This window comes from Balaenoptera acutorostrata, chromosome 20 (genome assembly GCF_949987535.1).
Source record: "Balaenoptera acutorostrata chromosome 20, mBalAcu1.1, whole genome shotgun sequence".
Taxonomy (NCBI): Eukaryota; Metazoa; Chordata; class Mammalia; order Artiodactyla; family Balaenopteridae; genus Balaenoptera; species Balaenoptera acutorostrata.
The window spans coordinates 41,562,075-41,581,572 of NC_080083.1; the positions used below are offsets into that span (position 1 = coordinate 41,562,075).

General features: G+C 49.8%; 1 protein-coding gene across 1 annotated transcript; it reads left to right on the forward strand.

Annotated features, from left to right (window-relative positions):
- The first annotated feature begins 1,397 nt into the window (after positions 1 to 1,397).
- On the forward strand, positions 1,398 to 19,131 carry MEOX1 (mesenchyme homeobox 1). Its single transcript, XM_007180241.2, has 3 exons — positions 1,398 to 1,879; positions 15,849 to 16,021; positions 17,193 to 19,131. Exons 1-3 carry the CDS (start codon positions 1,411 to 1,413, stop codon positions 17,313 to 17,315), a joined length of 765 nt encoding a protein of 254 aa, XP_007180303.1. The 5' UTR covers positions 1,398 to 1,410; the 3' UTR covers positions 17,316 to 19,131.
- Positions 19,132 to 19,498: the final 367 nt, after the last annotated feature.

Here is a 19,498-nt window from a genome sequence, read left to right on the forward strand (position 1 = left end):
AGAAATTATATTAACCCTCCAGAGAGGCCAGCAAGGTCATGGGGATTGAGTAGACTGATTGCCTAGTTGAAATGGCAATGGGTCCTCCTGTGATGGGCACCAGCCCGGAATATCATGCAACCGTTTGCCGAAGAGAACTCCTTTGGGAATGAGAATCCCCTAATTCCTATTTCCATGCCCAGATTCCATGGAAACCTTGGCCTCTGGGGGTGGAGAAGGGGAAGCAGGTGGGTGAAGTTTAGGGGACCAGAGAGCAGGTGGGGGAGGCCTGGAGAAACTTCAAGGAACTTATCTAAGTGTCTTTCCTTTGCTGTGGAGAAAAATGACTTGAAACGCCTCTAGAGAAGAGTGTGGCTAATTGGCATGTAAGTTGGGGGTTAAAGAGCGGAAGGAAGAATCTGATTGTTTTTTTAAGTTACTGAGAAAGTGAGAATGTCACTTTGGGCCGAGAGAAATAATTTTTTTCTGGGGTGTGTCTTTCTTTCTACTACAGACCATAGTGGGCCGCTGAGACTTGCAAAAAAAGATTTCTTTTAATCCACCTTCCTTTTTGCAAGCAGCAGTAGAAGGGCCTTTAAATCAAATGCAATCAGCAAACTTGTCTCTTGCGCTTATTCCCTGCTTCACTCCCTGGAATTTGGCACTTGATGGATTCTGGATATGACTTAAGTCTTTTTCCAAATCCAGGACTTGGGGAATTTTGTTAACAGTGCAATAAAATAACTTCATAGTGTTACAGGAGAAACATTAAAGAAATTGTGTGTGTGCTGCTCTCTTTCCTTAAAAAAAAAAAAAAAACAGACAATGTTTCTTTAAAAGACTCCATCTGCAAATCCCATTAGATGTGCATATAAGGTTTCTGATGATTAATAGTTGCCTGCTCGGGTTTTGGTTGGAGGGGATCGTGTGTGTGCTGGTTAACCCCTCCCTCTCCTCTCTCACATTTCACTTCAGAAATCTGTCACTCTCTCCCCACCGCAGGATTTAAAAGTGTGTCTCAGCAGCCCTGGACCAGCTCTTTGCAGGCATTTGCTGCGGGCTCCAAGACAAGCACTCATCAGCTGGTGCGTCTGGGCTGGGACAGTGAAAATGTTTAGTGTCATCGGCGACAAATACACGTACAGGGGACCCCGCTAGGCAGGTTGGTGTGTCAGAGGGGGGGACCAGGAAGCCAGGAACGAAGTCCAACATAGGTGCGGGCACACGTATGTGTGGCCAGACACATGTGTGCGTAACTGTAAGGAACAACTTTAGCTTTGGTTTTTGTTTTGGTTCCTGGGGTGAATTTTCTGTTGAACCTTTTTCCCTCCTGGTAAAAAAAAATTTTTTTTTTTGCATTTTCAACACTTTGAATATAAAAAGTGTAAGACTCCAGCCTTTGAAAGGACTGAGGCGTGCATCAGACAGCAGATGGATCCAGTGGCCAGCAGCTGCATGAGGGGCCCCCATCCCCCGGCCCCGGTCTGGGGATGCCTTCGAAACCCTCACTCAGAAGGCAGTGGGGCCTCAGGCCTCCCCCACTACCCGCCAACCCCGTTCTCCTTCCACCAGAAACCAGACTTCCCAGCGACAGCAACAGCAGCGTACCCTGACTTCTCGGCCTCCTGCTTGGCGGCCACCCCACACAGCCTACCCCGGGAGGAGCGCGGCTTCACTGAGCAGCACCCCGCCTTCCCACAACCCCCCGATTGGCACTTCCCTGTCTCGGAGGCCCGGCATAGGCTCAACCCGGGCCCAGCAGGGGGCTCCAAGGAGATGGGGGCCAGCAGCCCAGGCCTGGTGGACACCACGGGAGGCCCAGGCGAGGACTACGAGGTCCTTGGGAGCACTGCCAATGGGACGGAGAAGAAGTCAACCAGGCGGAAAAAGGAGAGTTCAGGTAAGTGGCTGAGGAACAGGTGACCATTCCTTTGCTGTGTGACCTTGAGGAGGTTGCTTGCCCTCTCTGAGCCTAGGCATCCTGACCATGAATGCGAAACAATAAGATCTAATCTACCCAAAGGCAGGAGACTTAGAACAGTTACCTTTGGGGTTGCTTCTACTCAGAGTTCTAGGAGTCTCTGGTGACGGGGGCTATGTCTGTGTCCTCAGCTCTCCTGGGTCCCAGGAAGGATGTGCCGGCAAGAGAATGAAACAGGATCCACAAAGATTTGCAGGACATGTGGGACGGAGCCTCTGGGTACAGGCTGGCAAGGGCTGGAGAGGGGCTTTCCTGAACCAGGCTGCCTCTGGGTCACACTTCTCCCCACCGTGCCCCAGCCAGCTCCAAATGGTCCCAGAGCCCCAGGGCTTGCTCCCCAGGGGAGTCAGCTGAGACCAAGGCTCAGAGGGCTAGGACCAAGGCTGGGACACCGGGCAGTCAAGTAGAACCAGGACTCCGTGTCTCCAGGAGTCTAGAGGGAGAGAAGCAGACGTAGCACAGGGACGCAAGAGGCAGGCACTAAGATTTGGGGCAGACCGCCCATGAGGTATCGCCCTCCGCAGCTGGGCTGTGCCCAGGCCAAGGGGCAGCTCAGCATGCTAAGGTCTGGGTGACCCTCCAAAAGGCCATTCCTCTGAGGAGCCCTCCTGAGGGATCGCCAGTCTTGGAGAAAGTCAGGGAGGCAGGCAGCAAAGGGCAAGCACTGGACCTCAGAATGCAGGTAAAGCCCTGCTCGGCGCTGGAGCAGCAGAGGCCAGATGATGGAGCTGACCTGCTTGTTCAGACCCCAGCTAAAGTCCATCTCCTCCTGGTTGGGGGTACCTGTTGTTTCCTCATTTCCCTGTGGGACCACCCCCCCAACAGCCTCTCTCACTGCCTATTCACCTTTTGTCTGGTTCCCTGTCCCCACCTTACCCGGAACAAGACAGTGCCCTTGCCTCCTGCCCCCACTGCCCCACTACGTCCTCCTGACGGCCGCCCTTGGGACACATTTGTCTGTCTGAACCTACAGAAGACCTTTCATGGGGCTAACAAGGGGCAGGCAGCAAATGAGAGGACCAACTAACCAACGAGAACACTCTCTGCTTTGCTTTACGAAGCACTTTCAAAGTAGCACAGATTTCCCGATCATCTTTTTTTTTGCCAAGCATTGGCAGAGGTCCTGGGACTTCAGGGATGAATAAGGTGGTCTCACCCCCAAACAGTTCAGACTGAGAGGGAGGAGAAGCCAGCAGATACCTGTCTGGCAGTGGATGTGCTATGATCTAGGGGGTTTGAGGTGCTGCAGGAAACATACGATAACTCTTTTGAGTCCCACAAGTTTTCGAGTTTGGTACAGCAGGTCTTATCAGTGACTTGATTCTTTACACATGGAAGAGGAGAGACTGAAAAGTCTGAGGGGATCTCTGCTAGCATGGAGTCAAAACAGAGTGACCCACTCATCTCAATGTACCCAGCACTTTTCTGGTTTTAGCATTGAAAGTCCAGTGTCCCCGGGACAGTTGGTCACCCTAGAAGAAAGCTCAAACCCCAGACTTCAGACCCCGAATCCCACACCCTTCAGTAGATTTCAAGCAGAATCCTCATTGTGAAATATCTGGTCTCCACGCTTGAAGAAGCCCCTCATTGTGCTCACAGTAGATGATAAAAACCACAGCCTTCCTGGCTGCTAAATAGAAGGGCCCTTTAAATCCCCAGCCAGTTAAACCCGGAACTATTCCTAAGCCTGGATGGAGATCTGCAGAGAATGGGGCACTTTCTGCTTCTCCTCTCCAATGAGCTGTCAGCCACTTGGCTCTGCGCCTAGTTGAAGAGCTCTCCCCTCCTTGGCGCCTGCCACTGTAGCTCCTCCATCTCTGCCCACATCCACCTTGGCTGCATCCAGCCACTTTCCAGGGAACTGTGAGCCAAGAGCGTTGGGAAGGCATGGGCAAAGCCAAGGGCTGGGCTTAGGCAAGCTCATTCCATGTTTCAGCAAGACCCAAATGCACCATCTTTCCTTTTGGCGAGTGGCCCATGGATGGCGCTGCTCACTTGCCAAGCAGCTGGCCATGCCAGAGCACCCTCTTCATAGGGTCAGCCTCTGGAGGGGGGAGGTTCCCAGCCAGGAGGGAGCCTGGGCTCTCCCTCGAGGTCCCCTCAGAAGCAGCAGCAGAAGCAGCAGTCTCACAAAACAGGGCACAGCGAGCTGACTCTCATTCATTCTCTGGGGTTCCAGACCCTCTCTGGTCAGCATGGAAAGCTTTATTGCACGGCTGCTTGCATCTTCCTTCAGAATTTAACTGAAGGGGAAGGAGGCAGGAAAGATCAGTTTTGTAAGAGCCTAAAGAAAAGGGAAAGCGATGGGCAAGGCACACAACCAACTCCAGGAGTCTGGAGTTCAGTTCACAAGAGACAAACCCACGAGGACCCCCTCCCCACCCTACCAATCCTGAGCCACTGGTTGGATTCTCTATTTTAAATTTTGACATCCTGCTCATTGTGGATTTTTGTATTAATTTTGATTTTTTAAAACTTTGCGTTAAAATATTCTTTCTCTTGATTACTGAGGTTTTTGGCACCGCTTGCATTTTGCACTCATCGTGTCTCACGCACCCCACCCTGGCCCCTGCTAAGCCATCTCTGGAAGGTTAACCAGCATTGCTCAGAAGTGTGTTCTCCATCATGCTTCACAATCAGGCAGTCAGGTTGCAGGGTCGGCACTGCCACTTTTGGCTGCTTGACTTTGGGAAAGGTCTTAAATTCTTGGAGCCTCTGTTTCCCCAGCTGTAAAATGAGACTATAACAATATCACTCTCCATATGGAGTCACTGTGAAGGTTAAATTCTGTGATCTGTGAGATTAACACTGTGCCTGGCACATGAGTTCGATAAATAGCAGCTATGAATGGTATTAGGCCCATATTTCCAGAACCAGTCTTCAGCACATAGAATCTGATAAATAGCCCTATGTTATAGGGGACAGTGGAATTGAATATTTCAAATACGCTGTCTCAGAAATTCCTGAGTCTGGGGTATAAGATGTGGGAATTTCTCGCAATCATTGTTGGTCCTGAAATCCAGTTGCCATTAATTAGGAGCCTGGAGCTCAGAGATCTGCCAGAGAGGCTGGGGTAGGGAGGTGAGTCATGCCTGGTAAATGTGTCCCATACTGGCTGGCCTGGCCAGGGGGGTCCGGTAACAGAAAGTTACTGAAAGTTTGTTTCAAAAGGAACATTCTCTGCTCTCTCCTCTTCTTCCTCTGCCAGCCCCCGCTGCTCCCCCATCACTCCCCATTACTGGAAGTGGAGCTGATTTGCTCAAGGAAATGGTCAGGAAAGCAGGGGTCCTCGGCTCCCACCCTGAGACTTTCTCTTGGTTCACAGCACAAAACTGATTTAGGAGACAGCTGTGATATTAACTCATCCCAACAACTCCCGCCCTGGGTCCAGGGGGTGTTAAAGACCCCTGCTGGCAAGGACAGCTGCAAGGCCATTCTTGTTTGCCCCCAATCTGTCGTTGCTACCGTGGTCGTCTTTAATTTACGGGAATGAAGGATTTCGCGGTGATTTCCTGACGGGGTTCAAGGGAAGGTCGCGTGTGATCAGCCCGGCTACAGGTGAATCTGATCGCCCGCCTGGGAGAGTCGCGGTGCCCCAGATCAGCGCCGCTCGCCACCAACACTCTGACATACTCACTCTGCCTTCATCAGACTCGCTTTGCCCCATCCTCCTGCAGCTCCAACACGCGTGCCTCCCAGGGCTCCTCCTTCCCCGATTTCTCCCCTGCAAGATCTGATGTCCACCTCCCCCTGCCCAGCTCACGAGCACTCTCAATTTCCCCTGAGGTTGAAAAATCCTCCACAGATTGGTCTCTTTCCCTGCTTATTTCCCCCTACAGGCCACCCCTCCCACCTCCATCTCCACTCACCTTGCCACGAAACCATACCAGTTTACTTGTCTTGCAAAGGCACCCCACTTTTTCTCCCCATGCCCCCGCCCCCCGCATTTGCTCAGTTCTTCGCCTTGCCTCAAACACCCTTCTCTTCCCGGGCTCTTCTGCCTACTTATTTTAACATCCAGCTTGAAAGCCACCTACTCCAAGGACCCTCCCTTTCTTTCCTTCCTTCCTTCCTTCCTTCCATCCTTCTTTCCTTTATGATTTCACTTGTACCTAGCATCATTTCAGTGAAAGTTACAGTTTAGAAGTTTCAAACTATAGTATCGCTAGAACCTGTGCTGACTTTATAAATACAGCTTATAACTTCATAAAGGAGCTCCCCTGAGATTCCTTACCTTTGAACATCTTGCATTGGAAATCTGCTTTTTAAAAAATTGTGGTCAAGAACACATAATGTAAGATTTACCATCATAACCATTTTTGAGTGTGCAGTTCGGAAGCATTAACTATATGCATATTGTTGTGCAACAGATCTCTAGAACTTTTTCATCTTATAAAAGGAAAACTCTATATCCGTTGAAAAACAAGTCCCCTTTACCCTCTCCCCACGGGCCCTGGCAACCAGCATTCTACCTTCCGGTTTCTAAAAATTTGATTACTTTAGATACCTCCTGTAAGTGGAATCAAGCAGTATCTGTCTTTTTGTGACTGGTTTAGCTCACTTAGCACAATGTCCTCAAGGCTCATCCATGTTGTAGCATATGATAGGATTTCTTTATTTTTTAAGGCTGAATAATATTCTATTGTATGTGTGTGCACATTTTCTTCATCCATTCATCTGTCAGTGGACACTTGGGTTGCTTCCACCTCTTGGCTATTATGAATAATTCTGCAATGAATATGGGTGTGCAAATATCTCTTTGAGATCCTGCTTTGAATTCTTTTGGATATATAACCAGAAGTAGGACTGCTGGATCAGGTGGTAATTCCATTCTTAATTTTTTGAGGAACCTCTATACTGTTTTCCATAGCAGCTGTACTATTTCACAATCCCACCAACAGTGCACAGAGTTCCAATTTCTCCTTTCTCCACATCCTTGCTAACACTTGTTATTTCCTAGGGGTTTTTTTGATAGTAGTCATGCTAGTAGGTATGAGGTGATAACTTCATTGTGGTTTTGATTTGTATTTCCCTAATGACTGGTGATGTTGAGCATCTTTTCATATACTTATTGGCCATTTGTATATCTTCTTTGGAGAAATGTCTATTCAAGTCCTCTGTCCAGGTTTAAATTGGACTGTTTGATTTTTGTTGTTGACTTGTAGGAGTTCTTTATATATTCTGGATATTAATCCCTTATCAGACATATGGCCACAAATATTTTCTCCCATTCCTTAGGTTGCCTTTTTATTCTGTTGATTGTTTCCTTTGCTACACAGAAATTTTTAAGTTTGACGTAGTTTTGTCTATTTTTGCTCTTGTTGACTATGCTTTTGGTGTCATATCCAAGAAATCATCACCAAATCCAATGTCATGAAGCTTTCCCTCCATGTTTTCTTCTAGGAGTTTTCTAGTTTTAGGTCTTACATTTTTAGGTCTTTAATGCATTTTGAGTTAATTTTTACGTATGGTGTAAGGTAAGGATCCAACTTTATTCTTTTGCCTGTGGAGATCCAGTTTTCCCAGCACCATTTGTTGAAGACTGTGCCTTCCCCACTGTGTAGCCTTGGCACCTTTGTTGAAGATCATTTGACCATCTACGTGAGGGCTTACTTCTGGGCTCTCTATTCTGTTCCATTGATCTAAGTGTCTGTTTTTGTGCCAGTACCATAATGATTTGATTACTGTATCTTTGTAATATGTTTTGAAATCAGGAAGCCTGAGGCCTCCAGCTTTGTTTTTCTTTCTCAAGATTGTTTTGGCTATTCAGGGTTCTTTGAGATCCCATGTGAATTTTTGGATGATTTTTTTTTCTATTCTTGCAAAAAAATGCCATTGGGATTTTGATAGGGATTGCATTGAATCTGAAGATCACTTTGGGTAGTATGGACATTTTAACAATATTAAGTCTTTCAATCCATGAACACAGGATGTCTTTCCATTTATCTGTGCCTTTAATTTCTTTCAGCAATGTTTTGTAATTTTCATTGTACAAGTCTTTTGCCTCCTTAGTTCAGTTTATTCCTACATATCTTATCCTTTTTGATGCTATTATAAATGGAATTGTTTTCTTAATTTCCCTTTTGGATTGTTCATTGTTCATATATAGAAACACAGATGATTTGTTCATGCTGATTCTGTAAACTGCAACCTTGCTGAATTTATTTATTAGTTCTAAGAGGCTTTTGTGGAATCTTTAGGGTTTTCCACATATAAGATTATTTCATCTATAAACAGAGATTACTTTACTTCTTCCTTTCTGATTTAGATGCCTTTTATTTCTTTTTCTTGCCTGAGTGCTCTGGCTAGGACTTCCAGTATTATATTGAATAGAAATGGTGACAGTGGGCATCCTTTCCCTAGTTTCTGATATTAGAGTAAACTATTTCAGTTTTTCACCACTGAGTATGATGTTAGCTATGGGCTTTTCATATATGGCCTTTATTATATTGAGATAATTTCCTTCTACTCTTAGTTTGTTGAGTGTCCAAGAATCCTTTCATGACCTCTCTCCCCTCACACATGGAGCGTACCTTGCTGCCATCTCCATCTTAGAATCAAACCACAGTTGGCCTGTATCCAGAGTTCTAGATGCATATGGCTGCCTTTTTCCTTAAAACTGAAGTGTCTAGAGGGCTGGAATGCTATCTGATTCACCTGCGCAGTCTCCCTAGCACCTACTGAAACATTTGTACACAGGAGAAGTTCATTCAATGTCTGGCCAATAGCCTGTAGTGCAGCCTGGCATTCACTCATTCATTTTCTCACTTTCTCTCTGAGAGTGGTTCCACCGCCTGGCATGAGGGTTTTCACCATGCGTGATGTGCTTCTGTAAAATGCATCAGGATTTTTACAGTCTCACTCACAAAAAAGTGTGCAGAGAGCCAGACTTCAGTCATAAAACCAGCCCAGGGTCAGGGTGAGTGCTGGGTCAGAAAGATATGTAAATATCCGCATGCAGGCTGGACTTGCAGGAATCCGCTACAGGGTACTGGGGTTGCATCCCAAGTACTCCCATGGCTGGAGCTGCTGTGCCTGAGCAGCAAAGGGGACCCACCACGGCCAGGCAGTTAGGGGGGCTCACGGCTGGGCAACGAGAGGGCCCAGCTGCCACATGGACAAGTGACTGTGCTCTCCAGTCTAGAGGAAATGGCACCTTTGTCTGATTTGCAGAGCCGTCCCGATGGCCTTGCATCAGCCTTGCCAAGCACCCCCCAGAGGAGGCCTTGCTCCTCTCTCCTCAGTGATAAGCACGGCTACGGGGAGTTTGAGGCATCTTAGTTTGCTTGGGCTGCCATAACAAATACCAAAAACTGGGTAGCTTAAACAACAGACATTTATTTTCCCACAGTTCTGGAAGCTGGAAGTCAAAGGTCAAGATGCTGGCAGGTTTGGTTTCTGCCGAGGCTTCTCTCTTTGGCTGGCAGACAGCCGCCTTTTTGTCGTGTCTTCACATGGCCTTTCCTCTGTGCGTGCACATCCCTGTGGCTCTCTGTGTGTCCTAATCTCTTCTTATGAAGACACTAGTCAGACTGGATTAGGGCTCACCCTAACTGCCTCATTTTAATTTAATCCCCTCTTGAAAGACCCTATCTCAAAATACAGTCACATTCAGAAGTACTGGGGGTTAGAATTTCAACATATTAATTGGTGGAGGGGACACAGTTCAGCCCATAAACAGAGGGTACAGGGACAAGGTTCTAGCAGTGGGACAAATGCTCCAGTCCCGGGTCCATTGGCCGCTAGAGTTTGTCCATTCAGACAGAGCGCTGCTTCTGGCCACAGGCAGATCCCCGCATTCTTCTCTGACTCCCATCAAGAGAGAAGAAAAAGAGTGGAGACTGTTTTACGAATGAATCTCTAAAGAAGCAGCCTGTTTGACAGAGGAGGAAGGAAAGGAGGTAATAACAAAATAAATGGACAACCTCAGTGAGTGTCACCTGGGTCACAAACGTGACGCCGAGTGTTAGGCTGAGTGATCTCAGATCCACACTCACCCCTCTCTGAGGGGCAGGACTCGAGGCCCCTGCAGACCCCTGGGGCCAGCTTCCCCAGTGCCCACTCCACTCACAGAATCAGGGTGCCCTGGCCTCTGGCCAGGATTCCTCTCGCAGTCCCCACCCCCATTCTAGCCTCTTCTATGTCATGTTTTCCTTGAACTCAGCGGTGGAGGAGCGGTGTGAGCAATGGGCCCTGGGTGACAGCTGAGGGTGACATCTGGAACTGATAAACACAAACAAAGCCCAGCGCGGCTCACGCCTGCCCCAACAGTCTCAGAAACTTGCCTGCTGCTCCAGCCTCTCATTTCCACCGCCCCCGTGCCCCCTCCACTTCTCTGCTCCCCTCTTCCATGGTCCCCACACCCCATCTCCTCACCAAGTCCATTCCACTCTCCCTCCTCACTGCCCACCCTCGCCCACCCCCCGCCACCTGGAACTCTCAGCAAAGACGACTCTAGCCCCAGGTATTCCCATCCCTGAATCCCCCAGTCCCACTGCTGGGCTCCTCAAAGAGGCTGGGAGCCTCACCAGGTCTCTTCAGGCCCCCATGGGAGAGAGAAAGGACCCAGACATTGAGGTGGGTCAGGGCCCAGAGAGAAAGTCAAGCCAGTCCCAGGAAGCCAGGGAGGTCTGGATGCAAATGCCCATCTGGTCTTGGGACTGGCTCCGTCCAGGTCTTGTCTATTTTCAGGGCTTTGACTCCTCCCTCTGAAGTTGAAAGTATCAAAACTAATGAGCACATTAAAGGTCTGGTCTGTAGCCCAGGAAGCTGTAGACCCCATTTTCAGAGGATTTGCCAAGGGGAGTCCCAGGGAGGCAGACCTGGACCCAGACCCAGACGCCATCCCTGGAGCGAGCACAGCTCCATACTCATCACCGCTGCGGTGCAGTGACATAGCCTGAACTGGTCCCAGGGGACTTCTGGCAAGCCATTTAGTCTCTGGGTCTTAATTTCCTCGTCTGTTCCATGGGCTAATGTGTACCTCACCTACCTCACAGGATAATTAAGAGGATCCAGTAGGAAGCAGCCTAACAGTCAGGAAATAGCTTCCTATCAAGGAAATCTGGGTTCTCAGCCCAATTCTGCTGCTAACATGCTGTGTGTCTTTAGGCAAGTTTCTTACCTTCTCTAGGCTCACCTGTAAGAGGTAAAGGCCACATCAGATCATCTCTAAGTCCCCTTCCAGGTCTACTATTCTATGATTCTGTAGTACAGAGGAAAGCCCAAAAGCAGTTTATCTCTGGGGGAAAGAAATCCACTGTCACTTGTCAACTGCAAAGTGCTACTTGAATATGGGGCTTGTGGCTGTCTATCTGGTCCTGGATAGAAATTTATGTTAAATGGCTGTGAGAGTTGGGGAGTAGGAATACAGGACTCCAAAAAGGCATGTTCCCCAAGGTCTCTCTGAACCTCCCCATAGTTCCAATAAAGCTGTCTGCTAACTTTAAGAAGGTCTGCCAAACGTGACAGCTATTTATGAAATAATTTACCTCGGATGGTGTAAAAGCTCATGGTGGAAACCGCAATCACACACACATCCTGTTTGCACTTCTCTGGGCGCTCTGGACCATTCCATCATGGCCCTGCTCCCTCTGAGGGTGTGCAGAGGGTGGGGCGGGGCCGGGGGGCTCCTCCTTAACCACAGAGGCAGCCAGCTGAGCACTGGCCTCCTCCCTCTGCAGTCCTGGAAGAGGCACCCGCTGGCCCTGAGGAAGAATCAGGACCAGGAGGGCTGACGTGGATCGTCACACTGATCAGTTCTAGTTACTGTGCCTGGAAGCAATAGAGACACAGATTCAAGTACAGATGTGCAAAAGTAGTGGAGAAGGGAAAACAGTTAAAAGGCCAGACATTGAAAAGGCATCCCTTTCACACAGCTCTGGAGACGTGGTACCTTGAGATGCACTGTGTTTTATCTCCGCCTGTGTCATCTCTCCAACATCATCTCCAGTAGAACCTCTTCTGATGGTTCTCCAAAAAGAGCCTCAGCTGTGTGCCAGGCACTGTGCTAAGTGTTAACACACGTTACCCGTCTCGTTTTACCTTCTCAGAAACCTTCTGATCACAGTGAGTGAGGCTATTCTGTTTTACAAATGAGGAAACTGAAGCTCAGAGAACTTAAGGGACTTGCCCAAGGTCAGAGAGCCCTTTCTTGGAGCCAGCTAAGGCTCAGGCTCTCCAACAGGTCCTCAGAAATCTCTGCAAACACAACGCCCTTCCACACAGCTCCAGGCTTGGGGAGCTGCGCATGTCAGAGGGAGAGAGAAATTCCCCAGCATAGCCCTGATCGCTGGGCTGAGGACCTTGGGAAGGCTGCGGAGGGCCTTGGGACAGAATACACAACACACAGTTCCTTCCTTCTGACTGAAGGGTGTAACCTGGGGCCAAGACAAGAATCTTTGAAACTGGAAGGGACCTCAGATTCCAGGCCGGGGTTTCTCAACAGAAGAGGGAGTAGGGAGAGAAGAGAGTGCCAGGGTGGCGTATTGGAAAAGAACTCTGACAACAGCTCGCCCAGGGAAAGAAGGCCCAGCCCAATCCCATACTTCTACCCGTGGGGAAACTGAGGCCAGAGAGGGGAGGGAGGCTTCCCAACAAAGGGATCAAACCATCTTGGGGGTAGTATGCATAGGAACTGTGCATGTGAGCCAGCAGAATGGACACTCCCTGGCCAGAAACGGTATAAAAGTACTTATCATTTTTCTTTGTCTTTTCCTATCTGGATGAAAATGTTACAGTTTTTTATACTATTGCAGAACAAAGAGAACCATAACTTCCACTTTCGTTTTCATAGCTAACTTGCCATACTTCTGGCCCCTTTGTCATTTCTAACAGTGATGAAAGTTCTTACCCCTCTGGGAAGCTGATGAGGGACAAGCGTTCTCCCAGTGCCAGATGCCACCCCCTTTAGCGGGTGTTGCCCCGAGGTTCACACAGGGGCTCAGACACTCAGTTCCCAGCCCAGGCTCCTTTGTCCTATTTCTTCTTTCCCATCCTGAGGCCCCAGTGCCTAAATCAGGGTACTAAGAGGTGAGAGAGGAGATGGTCAGCTGCCCCCATAACCAGTCCAAGACCAGCTCCAAAGGGCTCCTCCCTTTATCTCCACTCTTCTCTCTAGGAAGGATTATGTGCAGGACTCTGTGTGTGTGTGTGGCGGGGGGGTGGGGGGGTGGTATTTGTGGGGTTTCCATAGGGTACCTGTGCACACCTAAGCAGGCCTGGGAGAAGGGGAGGGTGGGTGTGGGCATCAACCCAGGGCCCCCAGGAGCCCTGGAGGTGGAGATGAGCAGAGCTGCGATGGTCCAGGTCCAGCCGCCAGCCAGCCGACGCAAGATGGAGAACCTGACGCCAGAGTTGATGGCCAAGGCTCTAGTCAGGTGGATCTGGATTTGAATCTCGGTTCTGCCGCCACAAAGCTGCCTGGCACACTGGGCAAGTTCCTGGGCCTCTCTGAGGCTGCTTCTGCCTCTATCTACTGAGAAGGATTTAGCAAACATTTACCAAGGACCTCCTAAGTGCCAGGTACAGTAGCAAGTGAGAAAAAGCAGTTACATCCCTGGGGAGAGAGCACTATTAATCAAATTATCACACAAATCCACATGATAAAGCTAAAGGGATAATAATACTACCTACTCCTACGTGTGTTGTATGGGGAGGATTAAAGCAGTGACTGCATCGTACGTAGCACGTGGAAGTCTTTAAGAAACGGTAGCTGCTATTACCCCAGCGCCTCAGATGGCATCTCAAGGAATTGAAGAATCGGAAGAATACTTTATATTTGTCCAGAGCTTTAGAGTTTTAAAAGCATTTTCCACACACAGCAGCTTGTCCAAGCTTCCCAAAACCTCTGGGAGGTAGATTTCTAGATGAGAAGCCTAGAGGGGTTAAGCGACTTCCTCAGAGGCTCCAGCAAGAAGATCCAGGATTCAAACCTCGCGGCAAGCCCTCTGGGTTTGACACCCCCGATGCTGCGAAAGGGAAGGGCTGGGAAATACTGAGCCCCAGGACAGGAGCGGATGGGAAACAATCCAGGTTTCCCAGCCTCGCTCTGGGCGCGCGGGCGAGGATGTGCTCCGGAATGGGCGTCCCTCCGTGGCGTGACCGTGACCGCCCCTCCCTCCCGGGCTTGCGCCAGCCAAGGCTGAAAACTCCTGGGGGACCCTAGCCAGGCGGCGCGTCCTTCCCCTCCAGCCCCGGCTCCGCTTCCGGAGGGGTCTGGGCAGACAGCCCGGCAGGAGAACTCGCCCCCTTCCTTCCCGCCCCCGGGCGCGCCCGGCAGGCGGCCCACCCGAATCCGGCACGGGCAGCCGAGCATCGGGGCTGCGGGGACCCCCGGCGGCGGCCCCTCCTCCGCCTCCTCTGCTTCCCGGGGGACGCGGGGAGGGGGCGGGCGGCTCCCCCTTCTATCCGGCTCCCGGAGGCGTGGCGCGGGGGCGGAGGACGCGCAGACAGAAATACAAGGGGGACTGCGTGGAAAGCGCTAGAAAGAACCGGCGGGCTGACGTTCCCATCGGGAACGTGGGGTGCACGAGGGGGCTCCACATCCCCATCCCGCTCGGCAATCTGGCTGCTTGGCCGGGTTCCCTGTCTGTACAACAAGGGCAATGAAGTGAAAGACTTCTAACTTTTAGAGCCCTGCGTAAAACGTGCTTCCTGGAGCCCTTCCCCGGCCACGTGGCACGCTTTGGTAGTTCATTGTGTAGGTGTGTCGGTCTCCTTCCTGTGCGCTTCTCCACCCACCACCGCCCCTTCCCCTGTTCAGATCACGATACAGTCCTTTCTGGGTGCACAGGACTTTACAGTTTGTAAAGCCTTCCTACATATATTTCATTGGAACACTGTGTGAGTCAAACTGCCTGAGTTGGATTTCTGTCCCCACCACTCACTGGCCAGATGAACTGGATGAACTTGGATAACTTGCTTCACTTCTCTGTGCTTAGTTTTCTGGTCTATAAAATGGGCCTCATCCTAGAACTCGCCAGGCTGAATTACTGTGAGGATTAAGTGTCTGATGCATGTAAGGTGCTTGATTCCTGTACCCCTGTTACCAGCTGTGGTTGAGCCCCTGCCCTGTTGAACTCAGAGCCTCCTTCTTAAATGAACTTTCCAGACCTGGCCCCTCCTGGTGTCAAAGGGTTGGGGGAGAGGGGGAGAAACTTAAGGCAGCACTTCTCAATTTACATGTGCACACACCTCCCCTGGGGATCTTGCTGAAATGCGGACTCTGATTCAGTAGGTCTGAGGATGGAGTGAGGTGGAGATCCTGCAAGTCTGACAGCTCCCTGGCCACACTACTGCTGCCACCAGGCACCCGCTGAGTAGCCAGGTCTTAGAGCAGAGGTGTGTAACCTTGACCATGTGTCAGAATCATCTGCAAGGCTTGTTAAAACAGATCGCTGGAAAAAAAAAAACAGATCTCTGGGCCCCACTCCTGGAGTTTCTGATTCAGCAGGTGTGTGGTGAGGCCCAAGGATCTGCATCTCTAACAAGTTCCTAGGTGATGTTTCTGTCACTGAGGACAGAGAACCTCAGTTTTAGAACATCCTGCCCCACAAACTTATAGCCACTGCTAATGTCAAGCTGGGGGTAGGTAGGGAGTGGGGTGGGGTAGAGATCATTAAACAGCCAAGGGCAGCTTCTTGTGCTTTGGGAATTAAAAACAGTTGGGGTGGGGGAGGTGCGCCTGAGGTTGATATCCAAAAATCTTTCCAGTTCTCTGGGAGTAAAGACGCTAGAATGAATGATAAAGGGACACCGTGGGTTCTTTCTCAGCATCTTTTCAAAATAAGAGCGACAAGGGAAGGCTGCCCCGCTGCTTGAGGACAAAAGAAAGGGAACCAAGGCCCCTGCGGCTCACGTCTTCCTGTTTGGGGCCCTCTCTCCTCAGACAACCAGGAGAACCGAGGGAAGCCGGAGGGCAGCAGCAAGGCCCGCAAGGAGCGGACAGCCTTCACCAAGGAGCAGCTGCGGGAGCTCGAGGCCGAGTTTGCTCATCACAACTATCTGACCCGGCTCCGGAGATACGAGATCGCAGTAAACCTGGACCTCTCCGAGCGGCAGGTGCCCCTCCTCTTCTGGCCATCCCTCCTTTCCTGTGCTCTGTCATACCCCTCTCTTCCCCCGCTTCTCCCAGAACCTTCTTCGTCGTCTCCCTCTGCCCCAGTCCAGTGGTCCTCAACTCTGGCTGTACCTGACAATCACCTGCGGAAATTCTAATAACACCAGTGTCTGGGCTCCACCCCTAGAGATTGTTTTCATTGGTCTGAGGTGAAGTCCAGGCATCAGAATTCATCAAAGGTCCCCGAGGTGATTCTCACATGCAACCAGGGTTGAAACCTCTGATCTGGTTATCCCCAAACTTGAGTGTGCGGTGGAATCATCCAGGCCCTGTTTAAAATGCAGCTTCCGGAGCTCCACAGAGTGATTTTCCAGTAATAATGAGTGGGACCAGGGATCTGCATTTCTAGTAAGTTCTCCAGGTGATTTGGGTTTGCAGCTGGTTCCTAGACACACTCTGAGAAAAACTTCCTAGCCCTTTGTTTTGGGCTTTCTCTCAGAGCATTCCACCCATACCCGTGCTCTGACGTGGAATAAAATATTATTATTATTATTATTATTATTGATTGCAGCTTTCAGTTGAGAAAGCATCTGCCAAAGTGCTGGATTTAGAATCAGAGGACTTAGATTCAGATCCTGCCTCTACCCCTTCGTAGCCCTGGGACCTCTAGGACATGTCTTCTCCTGACCTCTCTTGGTCTCCATCTGTACAGCAGTGTCATAACCCCACCCTGCAGGTTTACCTGCAGGTAAATGCTGAAGCTCAGATGAGAAAATGTCCAGACCAGAGCTATCTAAGCTGAAAAGTGCTTTATAAATGTGCCTAAGGGTGAGGCTGGTGATCCTGTGTTCCCAGATCCTTGGGTAATAGAAGCTAGAGGGAGAGGGTGTTGGCACAGGAGGGGAGGGGCTTGTGAAAGGGGGTGGGGCCAGTGTAACTTTTAGAACTGGTTCTTCTGTCAGGCTTTCTTTATCTGGAGACATAAGACAAGCCTCTGGGCAGATTGGTGGGTCTTCCCTTTCAATTCCTGGAGCCTTTGGAGGCGTGCAGAGGGGGAAGCCGAATTTCGAGCTGGGGGTCCCTGGAGCTGCACCCCAGGTAGCTTGAGCATCAATATGAGGAGGTGGTCACACCTGCCGTGAAGTGACCAGGCTCCTCTGCTTCCTTCATCAGGTCAAAGTGTGGTTCCAGAACCGAAGGATGAAGTGGAAGCGCGTGAAGGGAGGTCAGCCCATCTCCCCCCATGGGCAGGACCCCGAGGATGGGGACTCTGCCGCCTCTCCAAGTTCAGAGTGAAATTCTCCAGGGAGAAAAAAAAGACTGAGGACTGAGCCCCGTACCAACTCCCCCCACCCCAATCCTACCTTCACCTTCTCCCACCCACCCAGGGAAGCCTCTCCACACCTCGCAGTGACTCTTGGATAGGAAGCTGCCCAGGGTTCCTGGGAGCCTTGAAGTTTCCCAGAAAGCTCTGTCCAGCATTGCTGTGTCTTAGAGGTCCCTTCCCCAGGGCCTTTGCTTCTCACATTTCTCATGGAGTCAGTCATACAGCAGCCAGAACGGACCCTAGTGAATCCGGGGAATAGCTCCAGGGACACTGTTTCTCGGGGTCTCAGCTGCCACTCATGAACACAGGTGCCCCCAAAGAAAGGAAAGGAGACCCACACACCCTAGACCACCCTTCCTTTCTGGGCTCTATATCTGAGGCTCTGGGGGACCTCAAAGGTCCCAAAACCCCAGGGAAAATCAGTGTGAGGAAGTTTGAGGACAGAAACTTAGCTGCTACAAATCAGAAGCCATCCCTGGATCCAAATTTGCTGGTGAAATGGGCAAGTTCATGAGCACTAGCTAGAAGCAGACAGTCAGGAGAACAGCCTGGTGTAGGTCTCTGTGGTCCCCACACAGGCCTTTCACGCTGGCTTGACTGGGTTATGAGAATGGACCCAGGACAGCACCTGCTTCTTCAAAATCAATTCAGGGATCAACTTCGGCCAATAGAATGTGAGCAAAATCAACCCAGGACTGTTGAGCAGGACCCCCAGAACACCGGAACAACTATTCCTTTTAAATCTATAATTTCTGGATTGAAAATCCTATCCAGATGCTCACATTATTGAGGTGAGGGCTGGAAAGGGTCCCCTATATTCTAAGAATGAAGCGATCGCTTCATGAAGCGATCATGAAGCGATTGAGGTAAAGGCTGCTGGGTGAGGACCTAGAAATGTGGAACCCTGGCATGAAAGTTTCTCCAGCTGCAATGTCCTGTGCTTTCAAAGAACTCTGACCGCAAATAAGGACCCAAAAAAGTCCCCCTTTCTCCATGGGATGCATCTGTGGCCCTCCAATGTGTTCCACAAATGCTATTATGACTGGAAGAGCTTCCACGTTTATGTGTGTGGACTGCCCAGATGCCCTGGGACTGTTGGCCAAACAACCTGGGGTGACTGACACCTTGAGAGAGACCCCCCTGCCTGCCTCAGTGCTCTGTCCCCCAAAACCAGCTGGTGTTGCAGAGGGAGGTCAGCAAGAGTTTGGAGCTCTTGTATGTAGATGTAATCATTCACGTGTAAAAAAAAAACCCACCTCCCCATCCCCGAAAGGACAGATGCTGTGGAAAATGATTGCCAAATGGCTGGTTAGAGCATGTGTAATTTTTTCTAAAGCATACTTCATCTGTTTTCTTTAGATTACATCAAGTTAACTGTGTAAGGTCAATTCACTTAGTAAGAAAACTCTTCGAGAAATAAAATCAATAAGAAAAAGCCAGGCTCCTGGCAGAGCTTTTTCCTGGCAGAGCTAAGAACCGCAGCTCTGTGCGCAGTCCTCTGATGCTCATGTGATGATGGGCCAGACAAGGTCTAAAAGCAACGAAGAAATGGAAGAAATCCTCTGGACCAAGGTATCCCTTGGTTCCTCCAAAAGTGGCGGTGCAAATGTAATTGATATAAAAGAAAAATAAAAATCTTGTCTTCCCTGCAACTGTATAATCTGCATTTCCCATTGAAAAATTTTAGCTTTCAGTTTCTCTAACCCATGGTTTATCAAATAGACAATGTTCTGTAAACAAAAGGTGAACTCTTCTGTTAATAAAGGAATCTTGACCATAAACTAACCAACCCTAATTTTTAAATTCAAAGTTTGAAGATTTTTGTTTTTCAGGGTACAACAACATACACCAACAGTAATAAAAAAATGACACAAGAAAAAATGTCCTCAATTCTGTGTCTTTTTAATTAAAAGAGATTTGTCTCACCAAGATGTCAGCAATGGGCAAAAGAGGACTGGCTAGAGAGGAGGGGAGGGAGGGAGGGAACTCGGAGAAGAGACCTGGCCAGGATTTGGCATTGAGGCAGTCTGGGCCTGGTGTGGGCGGTGACCAGAAATGACATCATCAGGAGCTGGCAGAGGAAAGCAGACCCACCAAAATCAAGGTTCCAAAGGGAAGGTTCAGGTTCAAAGCCAAGCAGAGCAGACATCCT

What these genes read in the sequence shown, in the direction of transcription:
- MEOX1 (XM_007180241.2), top strand. Translation starts at nt 1,411, where the DNA reads ATGGATCCAGTGGCCAGCAGCTGCATGAGGGGCCCCCATCCCCCGGCC. An exon ending in GCGGAAAAAGGAGAGTTCAG is followed by an intron (nt 1,880 to 15,848) that starts GTAAGTGGCTGA and finishes CTCTCTCCTCAG; the next exon opens with ACAACCAGGAGAACCGAGGG. An exon ending in TGGACCTCTCCGAGCGGCAG is followed by an intron (nt 16,022 to 17,192) that starts GTGCCCCTCCTC and finishes TTCCTTCATCAG; the next exon opens with GTCAAAGTGTGGTTCCAGAA.